Source organism: Diceros bicornis, chromosome 3 (genome assembly GCF_020826845.1).
Source record: "Diceros bicornis minor isolate mBicDic1 chromosome 3, mDicBic1.mat.cur, whole genome shotgun sequence".
Taxonomy (NCBI): Eukaryota; Metazoa; Chordata; class Mammalia; order Perissodactyla; family Rhinocerotidae; genus Diceros; species Diceros bicornis.
The window spans coordinates 41819451-41840406 of record NC_080742.1 but is presented as its reverse complement, the minus strand read 5'-3'; the positions used below and the strand labels follow the sequence as shown (position 1 = coordinate 41840406).

The following is a 20956-nucleotide window of genomic DNA, read 5'->3' as shown; positions in this document are numbered from 1 at the left end:
ATGAAGTAAAGAAACAAAACTTCTCTCAGGACCTTGCCTCAGATCTCCAAGGCATCCGCTCACTACCCTCAACCACCACTCACAGACAGCCAGGAAGACGAAGTTTACATCCACACGTTAAATAAATGAAGCCTTTTACCTCTTTGTGTCTTGACCGGTTTCAGAGCTTTAATTCTGACACGCATCAGGAAGATGGGATTATTCTGTAGTTTACCAAGTCATTTTGAAATTTGGTAAAAATAAAATTATTCTCTGATTTTTTCTTTACAAAAATCTCTTAGTCGGGCCGGCCCTGTGGCTTGGTGGTTAAGTGCGCGCGCTGCGATGCTGGTGGCCCGGGTTCGGATCCCGGGTGTGCATCGAGGCACCACTTCTCCGTCCATCCTGAGGCTGAGTCCCACATACAGCAACTAGAAGGATGTGCAGCTATGACATACAACTATCTACTGGGGCTTTGGGGGGAAAAAATAAAATAAATAAAATCTTTAACAAAAAAAAATCTCTTAGTCATTTGTAGTCTTTACTGTAAAGGATGAACAAGGGGAATCATAGTGAAGAGCTCTACATAAAACAGTGTTATCTTATTGTCACTTTAAAAAAATGTACAACTGGCTAAAATATTCAACTCCCTTTAAATGTTATTTAAGAAGTGCACCACTCATTTTTTTTCCGTATATACCCTCAACTGGCAGGCCAGTCATGATGGCAGAGGTTGGGGATATAAAGAGGAATAAGAGATTGCTTCTGTTCTTAAGGTGATCACTTTCCTTGGAGGGAGTCAAAGGCCATTGTTATGCAAGTTGTAAAGTTTTAGAGATAGGAGTCTGCTCTGAGAACCATGATGGGTTAAGGGAAGCATCACAAAAGGAATAATGCTTGAGCCCAATCTGTAAGAAGAGCAGAATCTTACCAGGGACAAGGTTGTAAATGGAACATTACATAGAAGGAGAATGTCTGTGAAAACATAAAATTATGAAAAAATATGATAAATTTAGGGAATGGTAAATAAAATGTATGGTATGTGTTTTAGTTTCCTGGGGTTGCCATAACAAAGTACCAAAAACTGGATGGCTTAGAACAACAGGTATTTATTGTCTCACAGTTCTGGAGACTAGAAATCTGAGATCTCTTGTCAGCAGAGTTGGTTCCTTCTGAGAGCTGTGAGGAAGAATCAGTCCCATGCCTCTCTCTTAGCTTCTGGTGGTTTGCTGGCAATTTTAGGTGTTCCTTGGCTTGTAGATCCACCACCTCCGTCTCTGCCCTCATCTTCACATGGCGTTATCCCTGTGTGCATATCTGTCTCTGTGTTCTAATTTCTCCTTTTCATAAGGAAACTAGGCATATTGGAATAGAGCCCACCCTAATTACCTCGTTTTAACGTGCTTACCTCCATAAAGACCCTACTTCCAAATAAGGTCACACTCTGAGGTACTGGGGGGCTAGGGCCTCACATACCTTTTGAGGGGACACAATTCAACCCATAACAGTATAAGCATGGCTAGAATATATAGGATGTATAAAATATAGAATATGTAGGATATATATATATAGTATATATATAGAATATCTAGGGTATAGGGTATATAGGATGTTTAGGAAGGTGGAATGGGGAAAATGGGACATGGATAAGATCATAAACATGGGAACAGAAAGACAGGCCTAGGTTACTTAAAGATAAGGATTTTCTTCCAAATGTACAATTTAACTAGATGCATTTTAAGAATAGAGATCAGAAGTCTCTATCCGCAATCAGAAAATTTGGTTCTGTCATTACTTTAAGGAATGTGGGACAGTCCTTGATTTTTCAATCTTTAGTTTCTCAATTCTGAAGGAAAAATTTTTTTCTTTAAAGTAATATTGTAAAAGTAAATGAGAATCATAGAAGTGCATATATTAGTAAAGATAAACTACTTTAAGAAAATAAAGTAGATGTGAATCCTGGAGCTCAAAAGATTTTTTTTTCATTTCTTTAAAATAATTATACACTTGAACTTCAATCATTTTTCTTAGCAGGCTACTCATGGACAGCTCTCTCTCAACCCCTGCTTTTCCTTCCAGTTTGTCATCTTCCATGGTTTTACTTCCTACATCATCCAACCTAAGGTGCTTACTTTCCATGACTCTGGAAAGCGCAGTTGACCTCCTTCTGTTACCTCTGCTCTGAAATCAACAAACCATGCTTGAATCTGGTCACCCACCTACTTCACTCCCACACCCAAGTTGCTGAGAGCCATGGTTGTCCTCCAGCACCAGCTGGGCAGTTTGGTGTCCCTCCTGGTATGGCTTCCAGACCCAGCTGAGTTGTCAAAGCTGCTCACCAAGCCGTAAACGTAAACCTCCTCCTGATCTGAGAGAAGCCTTTCCAGAATTCCATAGTCTCTCAAAATCTCTTCTCCACTGCTGCCCCTTTCTGTTAGCCAATGAACATATTTAAAACTTCACAGAGAACTATGAGTTTTCCTGATTTTACCTCTCTCTACTTTCTGTTCACATATCTTCATTAAGACTTGTGAAAGTGCACATGTTTTCTTACCTCCAGTTTTATAGAAAACACTCACCTCTCTTCAGCAGATCTAATCCTTTGTTTGGTGACATTGCTCCTTTCTACCTTAGCTCTTCTCTTGAACTTTATCTGATCAGCGACTCTTGTCATTTGTTCTCCTTCCTTTCAACTGGCTCTTTCTGAATACGCCATAGATACATTCATGTCTCTCACATTTAAAAAAAGTAAGTAAAATCTCCTCCCCCATCCATGTGTTCTATTTGAGGAATACCTCCAGCTCTTTCCTTTCTTATTCTCAGGGAAAGAGAGAAGTAAGTAATCCCTACCTCTGTCTCATCACCTTCTCGGAGTGATTCTGAAACTTACTGAGGTCTAGATTCCAGGCCTACTGCTCTGCTGATCCTTACCTGCAAATCCAGTGTCATTTTTCAGTTCCTGTCTTACTTGGACACTCATTGGGAGTCATCTATTTTCCTCTTTCTTAAAAATCTCTCACTTGTCTCTGATGACACTAAATACTGGATCTTTCCCACTTCTGTGTCTGGCCTTGTTCCAGCGTAATTTGCTGAGATCTTTTTCTGACTGTCCACGGAGTTACCAGCTTTACCTCTCTCCCCACTGGGGACACATCCATCAGTTCAAAGATGATTGATATTTGCGCAACATATTTGCTTACTGAACAGCTTCCTTGGGATATGCCTGAAGGACTCCAACACAATATTCCCTAAGTTGAGCTTTATAAACCTATTCTTCCTCCTGTTCACTGTCTTAGTGAACAACGTCACCCAACACACAAGCCAGAAATCTGGGTATCTTCTAATACTCCTCTGTCCTCTCACTGTCTATGTTTAAATAGTTACTAAATCTTTAGACTCTTGTATATATTCTGCCTCTCCACCTCATGGCTACTGCTGTAGTTCAATGTGGCTGATTTTTCACTGGGCTATTGAAATAGATTACAAACATATTTTTATATTTCTTACAGGCTTGAAAAAACATTAACTGCCCCCTCATGGCCTAGGATAAATTCAGTCTCCCTTAGAATGGCATTAAAAAGTTCCCCTCTGGTTGATTTGACCAATATCCAGATTACCTCCTGGAAACTCCCTGAGGAAAGCTATAGATTGTTTCTTCAGAAAATTGCACATGCTCCCACGCACATGGGCTCACACTTTGTTGTACTGATGTCAAGGGGGTTCATGGACTCCCTGAGATCTATCTATGAATCCCATGGTCCAAACCAATCTCTTGCCACACTCTCCAACACCTTCAGCAATGCTGAAATATTTATAGTTCCCTCTAAATGCAATGTTGCTTCTTGCTTCACGATGTCCCCTCACACAGCCCTTACCTGCCCTGTTCACTCGATGAACAGAATAAAACCAACTCATCTTTTGTCCATTAGCCTAAGGTCACCTGTAGGCCTATCCTCATTCTCTCCTCACATATGCAGGTCTGGGTTATTTCTCTCCTTTATGACCCTATTATATATGACTTCTATCAAAAGATAATAAAATAACCTAGAGTAGACAATGTAATGTAAAGCTAAAAAGCCTTAGAGTCAGAATGACGTGGCTTTGAACACATGACAGAAATGGATATATTTGGCAAACAGTATAATAAGGTCTCCTGACGCAGGTACTGAGAGTTTAAGTTTGAGGAAGAATAAATGTATTCTGTGAAATTAGTACCATTTGAGGCTTTATGATGGAAGTGGCATTTAAATTGATTTTAAAAACTGTAGAGGATTTGATAATGCGTTGATTGAAGCTAGAGAAGAAGATGAGTGAGAATTCTCAGACTCGAACAATGTTTACTAAGCTGATTTCAATTCTAGAAATTAGACCCTTTATGGTACCATTAGATTCTTTTTATAGTACTATATTAATCACAAGAAATTAACTTTCATGTGATTCACATGACTTACTCCCTGACCTATATCTTTATTTCTTATTAGAAAAGCGATTTTTTGGAATTCATGCTGAGCTCATTTTTTTAACAGTCAGTTCATCATTATATTTACTGATTCATAGGATTTGAGACATTGTTTCATCAAATGTGTTTTTAGGATATTTAATCCTATGGACAATTCACTAAGAAAATATTCTATGGGCTAATAGTCTTCTGGTTCGCACTAGTATGGTAAAGGCTCTGAGAAGTTCTGCAGTAAAGCAATTTCACTTGTTTAACTCACCAGTTCACAACTTATTTGACTATAGAACCCTCTTTTCCATAATAGCTGTTATTATCTCAAAGGACTATCAGGCCACACTTTGGGGAATTATAATGAACTATAAATATTCATCCGGTATGTGTTCTCTTTCCAGATAGAACTATTTATTAAGCATCCAAGATAAGTTGGTTTACATTTTTATTCACATCTCAAAGATTCCAAAATATTTTTTAACTCACAATACTTAAATCATAGGTCATATATGTGTTTTAAATATTTTTATTAACCTATCGTAAGAGAAGCATTTTAATGTATTTCAAAAAAATCAAATCACAATATCATAGATCTTTTGGAACCAAAAGGATGGCTAGCTTTCATATAGCTTTTCCCTTCACCATTCATTTGAGGATACTGAAGCCTAGAGAAGTTTAAGAACTTTGTGAATATCACGGAGAGATTCTGTAGTGGAACAAAGACTTAAAAGTGAATGTCTTGAATGAGAGCCCAGTATTCTTTTGCTGCTCACTAATCTAATCCATTGCTTAATAATACATTTATAAATAATGAAACTGATCCTGCTTCTGATGACAGTTGAGATTTTTCATGACTTAAGGTTGGAAACAAAAACAGAAGAGTTTATAAAATAAATGTCCAATTTCTAATGCATACTCATTACTAAACATCGTTGAAATGATATTTGACCTAATTGACAACAAAAGCTTTAAAATAATTTAGAAATAAAGTTGTAACATTCAGAAGAAATGTTTTTAAATATCTAGTCTTTTGGAAATATTAACTCTACAAAATCTGAAATGTAAAGTGGAAGTCAGATTCTTATTACTATTTGGTTGTTTAGTTTTTCATTTAATAAGATGTTTTCTTACAACGCGCAACCCCTTTTGGGGATCAAAGTCATTGGAAGAACACAGCAGATTGTGCTTATTAGTTGATTCTAACCAGTTCTGCAGTTTAAGCATAAGTTGTTTTTCCAAGGCAGAGGCATTTCCGTCTGTTAGGAAATACAGACCTTTAAAATTTATTTCCAATGTGGCAATATATTATAGCCCCTTCCTTGTCAACTTTGAAAAAATTAGGAGATGTTGCACCCTCAATCAACCACATAAAAACAAATTTAAAAGGGAAAATGTATTCTATCCTCTCCTCATAGGAAATCACTTTCCTTTATTATAATTTTATTTTACTACTAAGAATGCCAGTAATAATACAGAGTTTGGGAGCTGTCAAGGTCTAAAGGCACAAGATCCTAGATTTCTTTTGCTTAGAGAAGGTGAGTATTTGTGTGTATATAAAAAAATCTCTTTACTTCCAGGAAACTCATCCAACCTTTTCAAGATTAAGGAAATAACACACCACCTATGATATTTTAACTAGACAACATTAAATGCAAAATAGAAGTCCAGTGGACTTAGCTCCAACATGTCTGCAAGTTCATCATCATGTGGAAAATTAATGTTGCAAAGCCAAATGTGGCAATAAAATATACAGAATAAAGCATATTTGCTAAAGAATAAGGTGTATTTGCTGAAGTATATGCTCAGAATATTTAACCATTAGTAGCAGTAGACATTATGTTGAGAAATTATATGTGCAAATTTAAAAATTTTTACTCTTTCAGATATTCTACTCTCCCCTGGCCCTGTTCATACCCCCTTCAGTATATGCTGTTCATCTTCAGTTCAATCTCCTCTACCAATTTTGGATCCACACAGAGGTAAATCTTTTTTTTTTTTTTTTTTTAAGTTTTATACCTAAATAGCTAGCCTGAAGCAATGTCCTGGAAATCCACTAGCAGCTGATTTATTGTGTAAGAAAATCTTTGTCTGCCTTCTTTAAGGAGAAACATGTGTTCATTTTTATTCCTTTTTACTGAATATATATTGCAAAGTTTATAAGAAGCAATGAGGCCAGTTGGTCTCAATTAAATAAAACAATTTTTGAACTATTAGGTACCAAAACATTTTAATACTATATTCAATACAATATCTTCCTGTATTACAGTTTATTAAACATTGTTTACCAAAAAATGTTGAAAATCATTTTAATATAAAGATATAAATTTATATATATATATAAATTTTATATATGTTTATAAATATATAATATATAAATATATTATATATTTGATTATATAATAATATAAATACTACTAATAATTTTAGACTGTAATTTATATTACAATTTATTATATAATACTGAATAAAATTTAATTATATATAAATATATGATATTTATACTTTTATTTATATATATCAATCAGTGGGAACTCCTTGACAAAATGTTTAGTGCTTAAATTATAAAAATAATTTTTGATTGGAGATCTTGCTTTACTTTTAGAGTCCGCGTTTTATTTAAAGAGTGTTCAATATTGTTAGGACGCTTTTTCCCCAGAAAAGTGAACAAATATAATTTCTTGAGTCTTCTGTGGTATCTCAAATTGTCAGCCCTGAATGTTTGCAGATAGATCATTAAGCAACTGATTTGTTAATGAACTATTGTACTGATCTGGTTGTTAAATACCAAAAGTCACAGACCCAGAAAAATTCTTACTTATACACTTGAGACCCCTTTCAAGCATTTGGTATTTATTGAAAGCCTTTTGAAGTTCTATAGGAAGCACGTTGACAGGTGTTACAACTGGTTGACCAATATCGCAAATCACAGCTGCATTAGATGCCAAAGCTTGATACAACAAAGTGCATTATTCCATTAATCTGCAGTATTTCATGCTACTGATTTACTTGGAATAAAGAGACTGTTACCATAACTTTGGACATATGCTGCATTATCTGAAGATCTGTCATGAAATAGTATTGCATTTTATGGTAGTTGACATACATCAAACAGTCAATACTACAACCATCTGAAAGAGTTGTTGAGGCCAGTTCTGACTCCAGAGGTCAAAGACCAAATTTGTTTAAATCAGTGGAGGGAAGCTTTCCCATGATTTACATGGGCAGGTTAAAGGAGAATTACATTTTTATAGCAGCTCTGCTCCAGGTCATGCCACGCATTGGGTCAGGTATTAGTCTGGATACAGAACAATGGGGACTAAGTAACTTCTGCCTTTTCCTGGGTCCTTCCAAGAAGTGCATGAGCCAGGGCTTGAGTTCCATCTCAGGAAGTAAAGGGGGTATGGAGGAAAGCCATTTTTCTCTTAAGCTCAGAACCTCCAGGTGGCTTCATTTCCAACTCAAAAGCAGTGCGTTAAAACCTCCCACTTGTGTTGTACTTCATACTTTTGAATGTACTGTACCATGTATAGTTACGACAGTTGAGCTGCACAGGACACACAAACACACTTTCTGAAATTTAAATTATATTATAACCTGTGAATACATTTCTAAGATTTTTTGCAGCTGTGTAGTTAATTACATTCATCATTATAGACAGCATACTACCATTTGTTCACAAATAACAGAATCGTTCAGGAAGTAGAGACAAGAGGTTTGTAACAGTGAATGCTCTGGAAAGGGACAAGTAAAATAGAGAACTGGAGTGGGGAGAAGACTTAACTTTTGTTAAAAGAAAATATTTTTATCCTGTGCGTGCCCTACTTTTTTCAATTAAATGTTAATGCCATTAGATTAAGAAATGAAAAGTAAAAACTGAAAACAATGGTCTTCAGTCTAGAAAAATATCCACCTTATGACTGTAAAATGTGTTAGCCCTTTTAGGCCACTTGGGCACTGTTTGATTTCAGGCGTCAGGCTTGGGTCTCCATTCACAGAAACAATATGCGAGCCATAGACATGAGAATATTGGCCAACGAGCCCTGTACATTCCTGAATGGAGGTTTGATTCTTACAGTTATTTCACTTCTGCTGACATCCATAAAGCATCAGTTTTATGGGTTTTATGGATCAAACATCAGTTCTCACTATGAAGGGAATCTGGAGTTAATCTCAGTCAATCAATCAGGTTAGGATAAGATAAAAAAATAATAATAACATCATATTTTTGAAAGATTGTATATGAGAGAAAAAAATAGGTCATAAAACAAACTGAAGAATTTATTAAAATTTTGTTTACTTTTGAGTTACTTTGATAAGGCAACAACAGCATCTATATATTTTTTGAAAGTTTCAAAACTTCTGCTCGAAATCATACTCTGTTCCTTGATTTTTATGGCTACATGTTTGTTTGTTTATTCTTCATTCATCTAAAGTGTCTGCAGCACATAGTCAGTTACACTCTTTTCTTGTAAGTTTACTAAAGGCGATTAGAAAACTTTTTATTTCATGCATATTTTAGACATAATAACTGTGGAATGTTGTAAATATTTTTTGAGATATTAGATGATATTTGAGTGTTAGCTGATTTACACAATATAGCAGTAGTAGTAATATTATCTATTACCTTGATTTATCTTAAATTTATATTTTTCATGTACATATAAAATGATGCTTGGCAGAGAAAAGTAACAGAAAAATAATTCTTTAGTATTGAAGATTTGAAACATATGATTCAATGATTTTTATAGTGCTATACTGAAACCCCTAAACGGAACATTATGCAGTTACAAACATGATGAGCAATCTCTTTCTGTACTGATATGGATAGGTCTTCAAATAAATGAAGGTACATAATAGGGTATAATGTATGCTAATATTTATATTAAAAAAGAGAAGACAACTATATGTCATATGTTTTTATATGCATAAAATGCTTCTAGAAGTGTACATGGGTAGCTAACTGTTTTTCCTGGGGAGGGATATTTGGGATGGGTGGGCAATGAGGATTAGAGTGAGATATTGACGTTGATTTTACCCATTCTAATGTGGGTACAGAGCTATCTCTTTGTGGTAATATTTTCCTAATAACTAATGATGTTGAGCAGCATTCTATGTAGTTATTGGACATTAATATATTTGCCTTAATGAACTGTCTGTTCAAGTTCTTCTCTGTCTTTTATTTGGTCGTTTGCCTAACTGATATGTTGGAATTCTTTATAGATTCTGGATTTGTGTCATTTATCAAATATATATATTTTAAATATATTTCCCCAGTGTGTGACATGCCTTTTTATTTTCTTCCCGATGACTTTTGATGAAAAGAAATTTTGAATTTTGAAATTTATCATATTTTTTTTCTTTTATGGTTAGTTTAATTCAGTTTTGTTTTTTGTATTTTCTCTAAGAAATCTTTGACTATCACAAACTCTTAAAGAAATTATCCAGGAATTTCTTTTGGAACATTTTGAGTTTTAATTTTACCTTTGGGTCTGTGATATACAGGAATAAACTTCTGTATATGGTATTCGGTAGGGGTCAAGATTCATTATTTCCATGCACATATCCACTCACTCCAGCACCATTTATTGGGCAGACTTTCTCTTATCCATTGGACTACTTTGTTGAAAAGAAATTGACCATATATGGTTGGATCTAATTTTAGGCTTCTATTCTCTCCCGTTGACTTACTTGTCTCCTCTTATATGAATCCCTCACTTGATTGATTACTATAGCTTTATAGAAACAGTTGTCTGTACAATTTATAAAATAATTTCTCATGCACAATTTTGTGGTCTTTGAATAAAGACCAGTTCCATTTCTTTCTTTTCTGTATTTATGTAATTTCTTTTTCTAGCCTTATTGGATAGAGTTCACAGATAGTATATTTTAAATAAAAATTTGGAAAAAAAAACTGGCCATTATTTCCTTAAACATTATTTTGTACCTTTTTCTCTCTCCTCTCTTGAGACTCCAAATAAATGTTTATTAGAACTTGATATTGCCTCACAGATCAATAATGCTCTCTAATTCTTTTTAAATTTCACTTTCTTTCTTGTTTAGATTGGATAATTTTTATTAATTTGTCTTCAAGTTCATTTACCCTCTCACCAGCTCTCTCCAATCTGCTATTAACCCCATTCAGTAGATTTCTCACATCAGATATTATACTTTAAGTTCTAAATTTTCATTTCTTTATTTGTAAATAGTTTTCCTTTCTCTGCTGAGATTGTCTATTTGTAACTTGTTATGACTATCTTTTCCTTTAAGTCTTAATTATAATAATTATTTTTAAATTCTTGTCTGCTAATTCCAACATCTGAGTCATGTACAGGTCTACTTCAATTGGCTGCGTTTTTTTCTTGATATGGATCACATTTTTCTTCTCCTTTATACGTCTAGTAGTTTATTATTATTATATACCACTATTTATGGCAAATTTATTGTAGAGACTCTAGATTCTGTTATCGTCCTCTGACCGTTCCTTATTTTTATTGTAAGAGGCAGTGAAATAATTGCCTAACCAATCTGTGTTTTTGAAGGTTTTGATTTTCATTTTGTTAGGACATATATCTTTAGTGCTATGTTTAGTCCTGGGGCACGTTTCTTATCCTTGATGGTCTTTAATCTTAGGGCAAGGCCTATCATTTTATTTTTTAATGAAATGCCTGGAGTGTTTGCAAAGCCCATTTCATTTTGTAGGATTTGAGCTCAAAATTCTCTCTTGCCAGCACCAGACAACAGTTGAAATCTCTCCTCAGCAATTTTCTAGCTTTTTACCTTCCTAGCTTTTCACCGGGTTCCCTAGCACCTTGCCCTATGCATGAGTAATGTAAGAGTCAGGTTTGAGGAAGATTTTTGTACAGATATTGTGTTTCCTTCCTCTGTGGTTCCGTTCTTTTTGGGATTTTCCCTTTCAATTTCCAGTCACTCTTGCAGTCTCAAAGCTTTATCTCTGACTCTTAACCTAATGAGACTGGCACTTTCTCTTTGAGCTCTACCTCCCTTCTTGAAATCAGGGCATGCCTTAGGGCAGCCATTCTATTAGAATGCCACTGTGCCAACTATATCCACCAAGCACAAACACCACCACCAGTGATCTAGTTGACAAGCTTTGAAGAAAGCAAATTCTTCTCATCAGCAACACTATATACTCAAGCAACTGTTCCAATAAGATCTTTTCTCTGGGGATATATTTATCATAGACCTATATGTAAGGACTAATAGAAATTAGAGTACAGGAGAACTGCAGGAATGCAATGTGCAAAATTAGAAAGCATAAGAAATATGCAGTAGAACTATGAAGCAATATAACTGAAGAGACAATAGTCGCCAGAAGTTTATAGAAGCTAGGAGATATAGGGAAGAATATGAAAATGTAATTCTATAGCAGCAAACACAATAGAGTGGTAGCAGCATGAGCAGAGATTTAGATCTGATTTCTTGAGGATACAATTAGTAGAGTGTTTTGCTTATTGCCCTTTTGTATCCAACATTATGGTTTTCATGGAAGTCTTGGCAGTATTTATCTGTTCTTCAATATCTTATGGAGTCTACTCAAGACCCAGTCATGTGTAAAAATTTAGTTTTATTTTAAGTAGGTATATCTATTTTATTCTATCTTTTTAATGAAGAATAAGAGAAACAATAAAATACATAAGATTTGTGACAAATTTTAAGTCATGATTGCAGAGAAACACATTTAGTTTATTTTGAGTTTCTGTAGGTGTTATTTTGTCCTTTATGTAGGTGGGAAATGTGTTGAAATTATTAAGCTAGTCAACAAATCTTTTTCTTTAACAAATTAATATTTATTTTGCATGAAGAAAGATGACACCTGGGAAGACATTCTGGAATATTTCACACACTATAATTACTAAAACTTAAATATAAATATTGTAAACATGCAATTATTCATCTCAAGTACTTTTTTTAAAACATGGTAAATTAAAAGGAAGTAATACCATTTGCTTAATGTTAACGCTGTTTTCCTTTTGTGACCTCAGGGATTAAATTGCCTAAATTCAAATCCTGACTTCATTTATTACTATCACTATGACCTTGGACAGTTTACTTTCCTGTGCCTCAGTTTCTTCATATGTAAAATAAGGATAATTACAATACCTAGTATTGTTGTTAGGATTAAAAAAGATAGTTCACATTCTAATCTATTGATTAGAACAGTGCTTGGCACATAGAAAGTACTACAGAATATATTCTGTACTGTTGTTATCTATTTCTGCAATCTAGATACCTATTTTATTGTATGTCACTTACTAATCATTCCTAGCCATCATTGTGATTATTTGTGTACATTTTTGACTTATAATTTTAATGCAATCCATATTTTGTTTAGTATTAATAATTAGTAGGAATAAATGCAGTTGGATTTTACACTTAAAAAAATAAGTAACTGGGGACCGGCCCGGTGGCGCAGGCGGTTAGGTGCGCGCGCTCCGCTGCGGCGGCCCGGGGTTCGCTGGTTCGGATCCCGGGCGCGCACCGACGCACTGCTTGGTAAGCCATGCTGTGGCGGCGTCCCATATAAAGTGGAGGAAGATGGGCACCGATGTTAGCCCAGGGCCGTATTCCTCAGCAAAAAAAGGAGGAGGATTGGCGGATGTTAGCTCAGGGCTGATCTCCTCACAAAAAAAAAAAAAAAAAAAAAAAAAAAAATAAGTAACTGATGCATGAATTTACTTTAGAAAAAAATTCATCCTTAACTATAAGAATTTGGGATTCTGATCATGAAGTGGATTGTTCAGGTTTTTTGTTTTTTACTTTTGTGAGGAAGATCAGCCCTGAGCCAACATCTGATGCCAATCCTTCTCTTTTTTCTGAGGAAGATTGGCCCTGAGCTAACATCCGTCTTCCTCTGCTTTATATGGGAGGTTTTTTGTTATAATCATTTTGTTGTTACTGTAATTAAGAAACTAATCAATGTAAAAATTTATAAAATTTGCCAAGTTCAATACATCTTTTTAAATATTTCAATTATTATATACCACAGACATTCACTGAGTGCCTAATGCATTCCTAGTCTTGCATGTAATAACAAGGACAAAAAAGAATTAAAGACTGGAATAATGAGATACAATATTCTGGATGAAGAAAAACTAGCTGAGTTGGAAAGACATAAAAAATGACTGAAGTTTAGGAGAATAAACAGCTACAGTCATACCACGCCAAAAATTCTCAGCTACTGGTAGTTGTCATTGGTCTGACATGTCCCAAGGAAAATTTGATGAGATGACATTTCTGTTTATTTGTCTATTTATTTATTTCATTTTGCACATTATATACTCATCCAGCACTCAATATTTTTCAGGAAGCATTTTAAGTATTTTAACAAATATTATCTCATTAAATTTTCATAACAACTCTATGGAGTAGGTAGCACTATTTCCCCCAGTTAAATATACTAAGAAACTTGCCCTGGGTCACACGATTAGTAAGTGTCAAAGCTGGGCTTTGTACCAAGTAGTCGGGTTCCAGATTCCTTACTCTCATCCAGTGCACTATACAGTCTCCTTATAGATGGGTCATTTCTGATCTTAATGTTATAAAAAAAAATAGCCACCACGTATTAAGCATCCAGTATGTGCCAAGCAAAAATTTTTTCATTTAGTTCCTATAAAATAATTTGAATCACTAATGGCCAATTAAACTTTTACAGGTTGTAAAGAATAAATATAAGTTAAAGTAACTTCATTTAATGGGGCTTTATTTTAAGGGCACATGTACAAGTACATGTAGCAGGAAACCATCACAGAAATTTAATAGACAATTTTAGAAAACTGGAATTTTTATATTCACCAACTCTGTGAGCAAACATTATCCCTTTTAAAGCTAAGAATATTGAGATTTTATGGTTTATGTAAGGTAACACAGCTGGCTTCAGAGCTGATTTTTTGGCCTTTACTCACCCATCACACCTCCTCTTCAAACAATGTGTTTATTCGTTTATGTCTCAGTATACCATGGTGGATGGCAACAGGGTTCATAAAGAACCTATATGGCACAGTAAAAAGATCACTGCTGGTTGTTAGACAGAACTCAGCTGTAATCTTGCCTGTACTAAATTACTGTGTGACCTTTACACACATCTACTTGTCCCTTTTACAATTTAATCTATTCTCAAAGGCTAGTCCTGCTGAAAATCCTTTGGTTATGTTCCATTACTTGCTGAGTAAAGTCTAAATTTATTGCATTTCATGTTTCTTATATACTGCCTTTCAAATAGATCTCTGGGTACATATCCCATTCTTTTTTATTCTATGCAGTTCAGTCAGACTAGACTATTTTCCATTTTCCAAGTACATCTGATGTATAATCATTGCTGTTTCTCTCCTTTTCATGTTTTCTATATGTTGCTATTCTATACATTCTTCAAGGCCCAACTCATATTCCCTCTTCTCCATAAAGCATTTTCTCTATTAAGAGCAAATACTTATATAGCTCAGACCACGTGTCAGTAGCTATGCTAAGTATTTCATAATATTTGCTTATTTAATCATCATACAACCCTATTGTCTCAATTGAAAGTGAGGAAATTGAACTATATAGAGATTAAGTAACTTGTCTAATGTTGTAGTAATTGGTAGTAAATCTGTGATTCAAAGCCTGGTAAATAATTCCTTCTCCTTCCTTCTTCTGAAATCCTGTATCATTGATTTTACATCTCTTGGAGATGTCCCAGTTTGCCAGGAACAGCCCCAATATGTGCCTATTTTTATGGCATAATTGCTAGCAGCACAACCTTTCACTCTCTTAAAGTAGTCATTATACACTTGTTGAGTTTTCTTCCTAAATAGCTCTTTGATCTTTCTTACCCTTTCCATTTCTATTGCCTTGCTTTAAATTATGCTCCTATCATCAATTGGATAATGTTTACAATAAAATTCTACTTTTTTCTATTTCTAAAGACTTTTTCCTCTCCTATATATTTGCATACAACAACTGCGATGATCATTTTAAAACTCCAATAATATCAGGGCACACCCAACATGAGAACAAACTTCAATAATGGGAATTTTTAAATGGCTCTCTATTGCCTCCAAAATAAATCAAACATCTTAAATACATCAGCTGATTTCAGGGCCTTTGCCTCTCCAGTCTCATCCCACTAGTCAGCCAGTCCAGCTAAACCACACTGCTTTTGGTTCCCTAGGCACAGCCAATACTTATTCATTCTATGTATTTGCACATGCTCTCTCTGTGATGCCCTTTTTCCAAACATTCTTTATGGTGTAAATTAATTACCATTTCTTCTGGAATATCCTTTTTTTTACCTCCTAGTTAGCATTAAGTGCACTTTTCTTTATGCTACCCCTGTGTTTATTTCTATTTCCATATTAGCAATTAATGATTAAGAGCATGAGCTCTGCTGGGGGACATAAATGAGATAACACATTAGTTCCTGCATGTGAGCAGCATCCGATTAGCAACAGTGAAGTTTAGTTTTTACACCACTGCATTGTATTTGTTGCTTAACTCTCTGGTTCTCACATTATTCTCTAGGTTCTTTAGTAGCAAAACATGTCCCTCATCTATTATGTGAACATATGTTTGTGTGTATATGTACATATATGGTAACCCCTAGTTACTAACTTGAGGATCACAGCCTCTTTCAAGAATCTGTTGGATTCTAGTGACTCTTTCCCAAAGGAAAAAACTTCACAAAACTTCAAGAGTTTTATTGAGTTTCCTGAAGGTCATCAATAGACTGTCTAAAAATTCATGGATAACTATTTAAAAATGTCTGTTGTGAAAGGATTGGAATTTGAGGGTTTTCAGACACAAGGAATAAGATGGGGATCTACTTACCAGAATTGGACAGAAGGACATTTCAGAAACAAGGGAGTAGTAAGACATAAGGACTAAGAGTACAGGTTTTGTAATCAAAGAGAAATCTATCCTCTATCAGAGAGTTGTACACTAGTGTGTTCCTAGAACCTAAAAGAGTACCTACATAATAGGAGCTCAAGAAATGAGCCTAGGGGGGCCAGCCCCATGTCCTAGTGGTTAAGTGCATTACGCTCCACTTTGGTGGCCTGGGTTCAGTTCCTGGGCTCGGACCTACACCACTCATTGGTGGCCATGCTGTGGCAATGACCCACATACAAAATAGAGGAAAGCTGGCATGGATGTTAGCTCAGGGTAAATCTTTCTCAAGCAAAAAGACAAAGATTGGCAACAGATGTTAGCTCAGGGCTATGGTTGGTAATCCATTAACATTTGTTGATTAATGAATGCAGAAGCCACACCTGAAATTGGGAATATGATCATAATAGCAGTAACAATGTATTCAATTTTAGAATGAGTCAAACATTTGGAGCATGCATTATAAGACTACTTGGATTGGATTTTTCAACAAAGACTGCTTAACTTCTCAGTTTATCAGTTACCTTCTTTTAACATAATGTTACTACTAATAATAATAATGTGGTTCCTTTTCTCACTGGGTGCCCAAACTTGTAAATATAAAATGGTGTTATACAAGAATGAAGTTTTATATGGTTATACTATGAACATTTTCCATTTCCCTTCTGTCAATTTAATTAGTGTTATTTTAAAAAGTCACGTGGAATCCACCTCCCTTTGAAGGAACACATTCAGCAGCTACTTGCATTCATTTTTCCAAGGAAAAGTCAAAAGAGCTATTCAAAACATAAGCTGAGATAAATTCAAGTAAAATGCTAACTTGTCCAGCTCTTGTCCTCTTGTTTGAGGAATAACATAATCATAAGTGACAAGAATCAGCCTTCAAGATAATTTATTATAAACATAGTCCTTTAAAACTGTTGTTTATTGTATAAACATATCCTAGTCTCATTCTTTGTTAAAACTAAGCTTTTAACTCTTCAATCCTCTGGTATGGATTCATCAGCAATTTACTCCCTATGAAGCTCTTTATGATCCCAACAGTCCTGATTCCTCCAGATTGTTTTATTTCCAAACTATAAATATTATTTTTTCACTCCTTAGTGTGGAAATTCAGCTACCTCTGTATTGCACGCTTACTGAAGTAGAAAACTGCCTAATCAGACAGGAAAACATTTGGCTGTGAATAAATCAGCATTTGTCGAGGATTTCAAAGTGTGAAACTAGGCAGACAAGCACACATCCTAAGAGCTCTGCTTTCTCTTGCTTCCCTATAGAGAAATCAGAAGCTAATATGGCCACCACTGCCATCTGTCTAAATACTTGAGTGTGTTGTCTTGAATTAACACAGCAGAACTAGTGGGGGATGTAAATAAGATTTTATTTTTACATTTCATCGCCAGATGCTCTACAATATAAATTTATCCATAAATGTTCAGATTGATTAAGTTTTTACTAAGGAAAACAGTAAGTGTTTAAAGACCAACTAATTCAGAACAAGTAAAATTTTTTTAATATGCTAACTTATAGTGTTCATGGATTTTATCCTTTTTCTAAAACTTTAAATGAGGAATTACTATAGATTTTCTTAAGAGTGGAAAATGTATTCTTATATATACCCAAACAATAAAATCTGACATTGTCACTCATTCTATCTTTAAGTAATAGTTAAATTATCTGCTACTGAATTGTAATTTCCATTGTTGCACTCTGTGATCTTTCAAAAGATCTTAACACAGTACTTTGCATAAAATATGCACTCAATAAATACTTATTAAATAAATGAAACCCACATAGGTTATTTTGATTTCCATATAGTCAGTTGAAAAAGTTTATGAGTTCTCTAAAGCATTTTCCAGGAACATACAATCAATGAGACTATTTGCCAAGTTGCACTATAGGGAGCTAAATAAAAGCGTATATCTTTATTAAAGGTAGTTTTCAGCTGGCGACCTGGAAAAGGAACTCAGTTGGCTTCTTGTTAGATAATTCTCATGCCAATTATAAATTCAAATTGAGTATAAATTCAAATATCTGTATTGTGCAATAGTAATTAAACAGAAAATAAATTGAGTGATTTTCTCATCCTTCACAAAAGAACACAAAATTATATGAAAAAGATAACTTTTTTGTAAAACCTTTTTTCCTGAAATAGTTTTACTTTTCCATTGAAGAATAGACTAGAGTATAAATAAGCTTTCCGTGGGAAGTACCTGTGTATCACTTTATTTCTTTCTACTTCTAAAACCTACTGAGGTCCATAGAAATTCAATAAATGTTTGCAGAATGAATGGACTGGCCGACAAGAGACTACTTGCTCTGCTTATTATGCAAGTAGCTTTTAATAAGAAACTTTGATAAGGATGTGTAAGTACAGATTTTAATGATCTGAAACAGATTATTTCCAATGATAATAGAAAACTACTATTGATAGTTTGGTACTTAAAATAGTTGCTGATTGATGTTTGAGTAAATAGTTAATATTTAATATAGACGATAAATATATTTACTAAAGATAAATATATGTATATACATTAATATTTTTGTCCTTCAGGTTTTCTCTCTGTAAATGGGACTAAAATACTGGAATATATTATTGAAGGTTATAGAAATATTTATAACCACTTACTTTTTCAAAAGATATGCATGAGTCTATAGTTAATTGTAAAGATCTTTCAAAATAAAAGATTCTCCAATTTTTTATACACAAATGCACATGCATACATGTTTAGATAGACGGATAGATGAAAGAAAGAAGGAAAGAATGAAAAAGAAAGAAAGAGAGGGGGAAGGAAGGAAAGAAAAAGGGAAGGAAGGAGCGAGGAAAGAAAGAAAGAAAGGGAGAGGGAGAGAGGGAGGAAGGAAGGAAGAAACGGAACAGAGAAAGAAAAGAAGGAAGGGAGGGAAGGACAGAAGAAGATTAGCCAGGAAAAAGCCAACTAATCATGATATAACTGTTAGTCCATTTAATTTTAGTTTGGGTTTGCATTGAATCTTGCCACTAATTTACCTGGAAAGTTTTGCCATTTTCAGACTGCACTTCAAGCATATCTTTCTCAGTAAAATATAACATGACAATGATTTTTATATCAGATGATAAATATTTTAGGAGCTGGCTTAGTATTTCCCTTACATACTGACTGCAGTGAAACACAGAGGCCCACAGTGGTATGGGTCCCTCTGGAACATCAATCATGCATGATGCTGTAAAGAAAAGTCTTGACTAGTTAGAGTCAATGTCATCACTCTAACCTATGCTCATCTGAATGCAGGCATTTTCCTACTATGGAGATTTCATTTCACTTCACCCCCAGCCCAGTCACTCTCCAGCATTTATCATATTGTTAGCACATTCGTTTTTATAATATGGATTCTGTAAAACATATGCCTCTTAGGACATATTTTCCCTATTATGATTTTTCCCTCTCAGACAGGAAGCATGAATATTTGTAAGCATCTCTTATTTGGAAAAATAAATTACAATTAACTATAGGCTCATGCCTTGTTTCTGAAAAGCAAGTAGTTATAAATATTCCTTTGACCTTTTGATAATATATTCCAGTATTTTAGTACCCATCTGCAGATGGAAAACCTAGAGGGTAGAAATATAATATGACATTCCCAATTTTATTCTAAAATTTGACAAAATAATGGAATTAAGAGTTTTTTATTAGATTTAGAAAGTCTCTTTTCCAACCTCAATAGTCAGAGTGAGGTGAGAGGAGGCAATTTTCCAAGCAATTCAAACAAACAAAATAATTTTATCTTGAATTAACTAAATATTTTTGTTGAAAACAAATCTTATCTTCCAACTTGATCATTGGTTAATCATTTCTGTACTCTTAACTGAACTCCAAAAATCTAACCAGTCAATGTTTTCCAATCAGAAGAATCAGTGAAAATAATTAAGAAATGTATAGAATGGATAAGTTAATTCTACAAGAAATAAATTCAAATAAAACATTAATTTAGAATATTTATTTTGATGCTTTATAGAGTTCAATTCTAAGTGATTTTTCAATTTCAATTGTAAAGACCTATAGAAGTATGTTTTTCAGGTAATGTGGGGTACAATAAACAAACACATAGGGACAGAGGTTGGATTGGTGGTTACCAGAGGAGAAGGGGGGAGGGAGGAGGGTGAAAAGGATAATTCGGTACATGTGTGTGGTGATGGGTTGTAATTAGTATTTTGGTGGTGAACATGATGTAATCTATGCAGAAATAGAAGTACAATGATGTACACCTGAAATTTTTACAATGTTATAAACCAATGTTACTGCAATAAACAAAAAAAAAAAAAAAAAAAGAAAAACTCAGGTGAAAAAAAAAAAAAAAAAGAAAACTCCTGAGAACTATATCATGGAAAGAATTAATTGCAATCAGTTCATAGTCAGCATTTAATTATTCGATTTATCACATGTACTTAGTTTATCAATTTCTAAAGCAAAATTATTCCATGCTAGTAACCTAGATGCAGTGAAATTTTCATTAAACTTTTTGGACTCTAAGTCATTCTGTTCAGTCAAAGTGTGACTGCAGGGCAAGGTGGGGGTCATAAGAATTCTCAAAAGAAATTTCAAAATCACTTGGTGATATGGAAACTATGTTTTCCGTCTCTGGCTCTTTTCATTGAAACTGAAGCCC

At 34.3% G+C, this 20956-nt stretch overlaps 1 protein-coding gene across 1 annotated transcript in view; it reads left to right on the top strand.

Moving 5' to 3' along the window:
- Positions 1–20956, top strand: part of AGMO (alkylglycerol monooxygenase) — a 326257-nt gene that overhangs the window by 132760 nt on the left and 172541 nt on the right. Inside the window, exon 5 of the mRNA XM_058526593.1 lies at positions 6313–6408. Coding sequence (XP_058382576.1) covers positions 6313–6408 — 96 coding nt within the window. The remainder of the gene's footprint in view (positions 1–6312; positions 6409–20956) is intronic.